The sequence below is a fragment of the Dendronephthya gigantea genome, unplaced genomic scaffold, assembly GCF_004324835.1.
Source record: "Dendronephthya gigantea isolate DGI-Jeju-01 unplaced genomic scaffold, DenGig_1.0 000038F, whole genome shotgun sequence".
NCBI classification, from domain to species: domain Eukaryota; kingdom Metazoa; phylum Cnidaria; class Anthozoa; order Malacalcyonacea; family Nephtheidae; genus Dendronephthya; species Dendronephthya gigantea.
Genome location: NW_021163048.1, coordinates 828,222 through 836,101, shown reverse-complemented (window position 1 = coordinate 836,101; position 7,880 = coordinate 828,222). Strand labels below are relative to the sequence as shown.

The following is a 7,880-nucleotide window of genomic DNA, read 5'->3' as shown; positions in this document are numbered from 1 at the left end:
AACATGATCCTGACAGTCATATAATCACCACAACAATAGCATGTGCTTGTTTGGTGTCATAAAGACTTATTTCAACACCTCAAAGTCATCTCACGCTTCGTTGAATCTCGGGTAACAGGGCTCATGTAATCAGCCCCTAAGACATAATTTTATATCATCTTTGGAAGTACCTTGGAGAGTTTCAAACTTGGTTCAAATGGCACCATTAGAATTTAATCCAAATTCTAATTGGCACCTGGATAATGTCTAATACTTTTATGACTTACAAGTATCATGTACGAAAACTAAATTTCATTGATTTAGATGGTGGCCAACCGACTGGCCGAAATTTGACATTTCGCACTCCCCAGTCAAACAAATGTCAGTGAATTGACAGCAGATTGACAGTCAGTGCTCGGTCTGCACTGCATTTTATGCTAAAAGTGCATAAAAACATTTTGGGGAGTGCGCGTGCTGGGATGAATTTGGGAGCACTGCAGTCACACAAATCCTAGCCTCCTCCAGAGACCTCTCTAGCTTTCTTTGGGGCTTCCCTTGGGGCACAAATCCTAACGTGGTTAGCTGTTTTTCGACGGTAACCGTGAGGGGATTTATGTTGGTACATAAAGGTACATGGAGGTAACGAGTGGGCGTGTGTGGGATAACAAGGGCTTTAAATCGTAGGAACGATCGAATGACAAAGAATTGTATATTGCTCAATATGTACGCAGTTGAATCAGCCAGTACGATTTATAGCAAAGATTAGGAATTTAAATAGTTGGTTTTCTCGCCATTCATATTGTACCATGGGAAAACAAAGAGTATTCGTCGCTGGGGTTGGAATGACAAAAGTGAGTATAAATACAAATACGTGAATATAATTCCAGAACACGACAGGACTGAGGCATGCAAAATTATATCCTTGGACTTTGTGTGTACTTTGCAGCTAACCTTTTCCTGTAATTGGCTTTATATGTCTTGTTTTTGTTCTGTAGCTTACTGTTTACTACCTTTGTGCCTTTGACTCGGTTATTAACTGCATGTTGTTACATTAAAACTCAAGGGTCTTGCATTAGGATTGCAGGAGCATATGGGGGGAGGGGATGTGTAGAGAGGGTGGGAGTAGAGTTTGTTAAACTTCACTTCCAATAAATAATCACTGTGTTTAATTTTCCATGTGGTAATTAATCCACTACAAATTTTTCTTTTTGCTCTAGTTTGAGAAACCTGCTTCAGGTGATAAGGATTATCCTGATTTTGCCAAAGAAGCAGGTGCAATATATTGTCCAACATCATATACAACATATGCAACATATCAATTGGTTGTATAATTGCATTTGAAATTAATTATTTTCCAGCTACGAAAGCCCTGAAGGATGCTGCAATTCCATACACAGATGTTGAACAAGTTGTGTGTGGTTACGTCTATGGTATGATAAAGGCCATATATTATATTTTGCAAATCAATATGGGTTTAACAAATCTCTCTAAATACCTACATCTATAGGTGACTCTACTTGTGGACAAAGAGCTGTGTATGAATTGGGAATGACTGGAGTGCCAGTGTATAATGTAAGTATTTATTAACTGATGCATATACTTGCAGCAAAGATTAGGTTTTTTGTCAGGGGAAGTACTGCGGTTAATTGTGTGGTGTTGTGTTATTTATACTGTATATAACAGTTTGAGAGGAAATTGTTGTCTGGCTAGAAGAGTTCTTTTTTAATTTTAAGTTAATTAATTGATGGGTGTGCTGAAGTCCTTTCTTGAGCATTATTTTTATTGCTTTGAATTTTTCAGGTGAACAATGCCTGTGCCACTGGTTCTTCTGCATTGTTTCTTGCAAAACAACTTGTTGAAGGAGGTAAAGTAAAGGTGTGATATTATTAGTAGAACTTGAAATATTTACATGGATAGTAGCATATTATAGTTTAAAGGATTCCTTACCATAACCAATTTCATTAATTTGCATCAATCAACATAATGATGAGTATATCTCTAACTAAATCTCATATTTGCCATGCCATTTTCATAATGCCTTTAATATGTCAAATCCTAATATATTTAGGTGTTGCTAATTGTGTATTAGCGCTGGGATTTGAAAAAATGGAGAAGGGTTCTCTTCAGGGGAAAGTATGTTTGATTAAATTACTATACCCTATCTGATGATTATGTCTATGAAACAAATTGTACTTTTATTCTACCAATATCTTATCACGGTATACCATATATAAACTGACTGTTGTTGGTCACTGTACATGTATCACCCAAGTATGTTAATAAGCATTATGACTGTTTCAATTCATCAACTGTTCACTCCACTACAATGAATATAATAATTACTGGTCCCTGTCCTTGTAGAAATCCTGCTGTCCTACTACAAATGATATAGAAATAAAAAAGTTCCTATATTTCTCATAGTACTCTGACCGAGCAATTCCAGTCGAGAAGCACATTGGTGTGATGGCAGAGGCTCATGGTATAGCAGCAGCACCTGTTACACCTCAAATGTTCGGCAATGCTGGAAGAGAACATATGGAAAAATATGGCAAGTTTTGTTGTTTATCCGCAGTGAGAATGAGAAACAAAAGATTGACATCTTGAAACCCAAAATACACTGAGAAAGAAAGATATATTAAAAGAAAACAAGAATAAGTTTATTGTAATATATCGATTGTTGTGAAAAACCGAAATATCTTGGCAAGATATAAATTAATCTTCAGAATATGTTTTACTTTGTAATTTATCGAATGAAACATGTCGAACGCTGTTGCTTACTTTTTTTACGATAGCACGGTGTTGCTCAGTAACGATGCTTTTCTATTCTAATATACTATTTTGAGTACGACAATTCTCAAGAATCGTTCGTTATTTACAGGAACAAGACCAGAACACTTTGCAAAGATTGCATATAAGAATCATAAACATTCCGTAAACAATCCGTAAGTATTCGAACGATACAGGCCTGGGCACTCAGTGGGCCTGAGAGAACGAGGGAACAAGGTTTTGACATCCCCTAGCTCCCTTGTACATGTTTTCGATCTTCATTTGGTTGTAATATCACGTTGCTTCAAATATGACATGAATGAAAAATCCTAGCTAATTCTAATTTTTTATTAGGTTATCACAGTTTCAAAAAGAGTACACGTTAAAAGAAATCATGAATTCTCGTATGGTGTACGAGCCGTTAACAAAACTACAGTGTTGGTAAGTACTGCACAGAATAAGCTTTAATACTAATGAACATTAAAATAGTGATCGATGTTACCCGTTAAAGGCCCTGTTACACGGTGCAATTTTTCTTGCAACTTGCAATGCAATTCTTCTTTTGAGAGATGTAAATTTTGCAACTACCGAACTTTTGTCTTTATTACACTTTATGGCCCTTCTTACACTTTCATTTTGAGAACTCTTTACATTATTACATCTCTTAAAAGTAGAATTGCATTGCAAGTTGCAAGAAAAGTGCACCGTGTAACATATATTGGCCTTAAATGAATAGTTGCGATCAAGTATGTACGTATCGTTGATTTAATTAGCCCGACAAGTGATGGAGCCGCCGCAGCAGTGATATGCAATGAAGAGTTCGTCAAACAAAATCCTTCCATCCGTTCACGATGTGTAGAAATACTTGGCATGGAAATGGCGACAGATCTATCAAGCACGTTTGATGAAAAAAGCTGCATTAAAATGGTAAAGATTAGATAAATAACTTAAATTAACGTTTTTGGGCCGATATAATACAGAGCTCAATATACAGGTCACAAACTTTAAGTTTTCTATATGTGAACTTCTTGAACGAGTAGAAGTATAGCTATGCAAGCGTAGCAAGTAGCAAGCGTTATGTCATTTTCCAAACGGCTGATGCTCCTGGAAGCAGAAGATTACTTGACTCGTAAGAAATACAAGTTGAAATACGGCGACACATATTTCTACCATGTTTGTTTCACCAGTTCATAATATTTTGTATTTCATCTCATCTCTACTCTAGGTTGGATATGATATGACAAAAACAGCTGCTAAAAAATTATACGATAAAACAGGTAATGTGGTCCAATTTTTACCTCTTCTACATAAATTTTATTATCAACAACAAAGAAGTGGTGACTAGAATCCAAGAACAGCGAATTTGTTACCAGTACCGTATATCCCCTCTTTCAGTTGCATCTTTTATCATGCACAAAAAGAATATAATAGTTGTTTCCTTATTTTGTTTATAGTTTAATGCGTCTCATGTGACCTGATGGAATATGAATACTTTCATGCATGCATCTGCTTCTTATATAGAATAAGCTCCACTGCGTAGAGTACTTTTTCCCATATTCATCATTATTTAATATTCAGGCATACAACCAACAGAAGCCCAAGTTGTTGAACTTCACGACTGTTTTTCTACCAACGAACTGATAACGTATGAAGCACTAGGACTGTGCCCAGAAGGTATGTGATTTCTTTGTCAGTATTGTTATAATTATTATTGTAAACCAAATGATCACAAGGCGTCGCTACTCAGAATCGTTGCCCTGTTTCTGTACATGCACCAATAGAAGAGAAAGTTTTTTCCCTTTGTATATGCGAAGATTTTTTAAGGAGTAACATAATACAAGAATCATAATCTTTTAGCTGGAATTGTGCATTAGGTAACGAATTTTTCTTTCCTTAATGTTTCTAGGAAAAGGCGGCGAGTTTGTCGACAGTGGCAATAATACATATGGAGGAAAACACGTTGTAAACCCAAGTGGCGGCTTGATTTCAAAAGGACATCCTCTGGGCGCTACAGGTACAGTATACATACAGCGTGTCCCAAAAGAAATGTACGATGCTAAGCTATAAAGAATACTATTTCGAATATAACACTTGCAAAATTGTCATTGGTCGCTTTAAATGGTTATTCAAGGCAGACCACCAATATTTTGAAACAGAATAATAACTAATGAATTAAGGATGATCAATTCTCAGGTCTCGCGCAATGTACTGAATTATGCTCTCAGTTACGAGGTGAATGTGGAAAGCGTCAGGTTCCAGGTGCCGTCATTGCTCTACAACATAACCTTGGCTTGGGTGGAGCTGTTGTGGTAGCGTTCTATAGAATGGCCTTTCCTAGGTTAGTATACTTAATAGTCCTGTTAATGCGACCTGACGTAGTGTCACCTGTCCTCTCAAAAATTGTTTTCAAGTAAATTTTGTGAGATTCAAAGTGATGGAACTGATTAATAGTTGCTATTTTACCGTCTAAGATGTTGTCCATCCTGTAGGTATCACGGCAATGCTGAAACAGGCATTAAAGAAAGTGATTTCAAGTCTGCCGTTGTGTTCAAATTTATGTCAGAAAGACTTCAGAAGGTTAGCAACGTCGAGTATCACTTGAAAAAACTTATAGAATGCACGATTATTGGTTGTTATACATTTATCAGTTATAGAATATAATCGACCGTAAATATACTCGAAATAGTCTTGTTATAGTTTATGATGATGAATAAGAGGCATGGTTGGATTATTATTGAATTATTATACGATCTTGACAAGCAAACTAAAATAATGAGACTAAAATGAATGAAAAAGGCTTCAAGATGACCCCTTTATTTCGGGCTGTCTGTTTTGTTCCGAAAAAACATGCCCTTTTATTCGAAAGATGCAAGCCATTAAAGTAAACAGGTGATTGATAGAAGGTATGTGCATGTGTTTACATAGGAAGGGGCTGAAATTGTTAAGAAAATTAAAGCTGTCTTTTCATTCGAAATAACTGATGGTCCCAATGGAAAGACAGGGAAGTGGACAGCGGATCTTAAGAATGGAAATGGTTCCCTAAAGTATGGCGATATAACAGGTACGCTTTAACTGCATGTAATTTCTTAAGTATATGCGTCATGTAAGTACGCTACAGTTATAACAATTGATCACATTTTTCACTATTAGTGCGGACTATATATTTTTAAATTATCGATCTTTACGTACAACTCTAATAAGACTAGTTGCATGAATGCATGAAGATCCTTGTTGAAAATGTAAATTCGCTCATAATTATAATCCAGTGAAAATTCTGTTTTTCGTGCGTTCAGACAAAGCTGATTGTACCATCACAATGAAAGATGAAGACTTTTATAAATTTGGCACTGGTTCGTTGAATCCTCAAACTGTGAGTATATTTTGACAAGAATCCCAAATATTGAGTCCATGTAAGATGGATACTGTAGATATGAAAACATTCTAAAACAGAATTCAGTTTCATGCAGAACAGCCATGCTCTCATCTTCCAGCAATATCATATGTGCTATATCCAAAGTTTTTGCAAAAAATTCCTTTGATATTTGCAAGAAAGACAAACTGAATGTGTAATGAAATAGATGGTCTCGTATAGTTTGATAATGTTAATACTTTTGTATACATACACCTGTATACTAAAAGCTCATTCAAACTCATTGAGTGGGGGTCTCAACCACCTCATAACGTTTCCATGGCAGTAATTCTACTCCAATAAGCACTTGGTTTTCATTGTTTTTTTCCTTAAATCTTTCCATTGGTTAAGATGGAACCATCTTATTGATCAGTAATAACAGAATTTCTTTGTCACACTCAATGAGTGTGAGCGAGCTTTTTAAATGCAGACATCATCGATTCGTACAACGGGTGCAATATTTACATTTTCTTTTATCGTGTTAATACTTCATTTTCTAGGCATATTTCCGTGGGCAATTAAAAGTCTCTGGAAATCCAATACTAGGTCTTAAGCTTGAAGAGCTTCTACCGCGGGTTTCTTCTTCAAAACTCTGATTAATTGTTTAATTCAGCGACACGAAATGTATTGGCTTTAGCGATAACACTTTTTCGTTCTCTCTCTGCTTTAATTCACGTCATTGTAATTCTTTAAATTCAAGATAGTTATACCAGTATATGAGCTTGCAATGAGCGTCATGAACGTTAATCATTTTTGATACGATACACGCGAGTTGTTTATGATGATGACATGATCATGTAGAAATTGGTTTATAGAAAATGGCATATTATAACTGCCGAATTAACTGACGAAAGCGAGTGGATGCATGTAGTGTAAATTGAAATAATAATTGAATAATTCAAATGAATAACAATGAATATGGACCAAATATTCATCTGATGAATGATTCGTTTAAAAAGCGTTCTCCGAACAGTCGAAAACCAAACTAAAACGGAACCTACAGAGTTCTGATTTTTTAAACAGTTAATATACGGTGCTGTGCATGCTATCAATTTGTATACCTGCAATCGTAATTCCTATAATATGAAAATGTCATTTTGGTGACAATCAGCATTATATAACATGTTTTACTTTTACACTCAATACATGTCCTGTGGCTGTGAGTCACGTGAACTGGTACGTAGCAAAGCGCATCCCTTCCTGTGCAACCCATCTTTCACTATACAACGCCCAGGGGGGGATTTCTACCTAAATTTAGCGTTGGTTCCGGTGCTAAATTTACACGATTCTAGACTTAAAGTTTGTCGGAATCTCAAACAAAGCACCAAGATAAATCACTGCAGTTATAATACTGCAATACTGAGAATGCCAAATCACTTTCCGGAAGAATGGAAGTGATGACCGAGATCTCAGACACCATCATGAATGTAAATTGGACCGAACTAGTTGGAAGGTTACTCAGGTAACAACTAACAACCTAGAAAAAAGATCTAAAGTTTTCCACGGCCAATTCACGGCACAGCTATTCTTGGGTACTTTTATCCCATCTTTATTTTCTTTCTCCCAGACATATCATTTTAAACACCATGCAGTGACCACAGGCAACGGGAATTGCTAATTTTTAGAAAAACTACAACAATGAATGTACAATAATTTCTCTAATAATATAATATAGTTCTGGTGCAACCAAGAAGTCAAACGCTGTATGTTCACTGCAAAATAAGAG

The 7,880-nt window shown here is 35.9% G+C and overlaps 1 protein-coding gene across 1 annotated transcript; it reads left to right on the top strand.

Annotated features, from left to right (window-relative positions):
• Positions 1-695: 695 nt before the first annotated feature.
• On the top strand, positions 696-7,285 carry LOC114526215 (non-specific lipid-transfer protein-like). The gene is made up of 18 exons (XM_028547735.1): positions 696-830; positions 1,197-1,251; positions 1,338-1,409; positions 1,487-1,551; positions 1,780-1,843; positions 2,048-2,112; positions 2,401-2,527; positions 2,858-2,921; positions 3,100-3,186; positions 3,519-3,672; positions 3,971-4,022; positions 4,324-4,419; positions 4,652-4,759; positions 4,939-5,083; positions 5,235-5,322; positions 5,671-5,806; positions 6,039-6,115; positions 6,655-7,285. Exons 1-18 carry the CDS (start codon positions 786-788, stop codon positions 6,748-6,750), a joined length of 1,596 nt encoding a protein of 531 aa, XP_028403536.1. The 5' UTR covers positions 696-785; the 3' UTR covers positions 6,751-7,285.
• Positions 7,286-7,880: the final 595 nt, after the last annotated feature.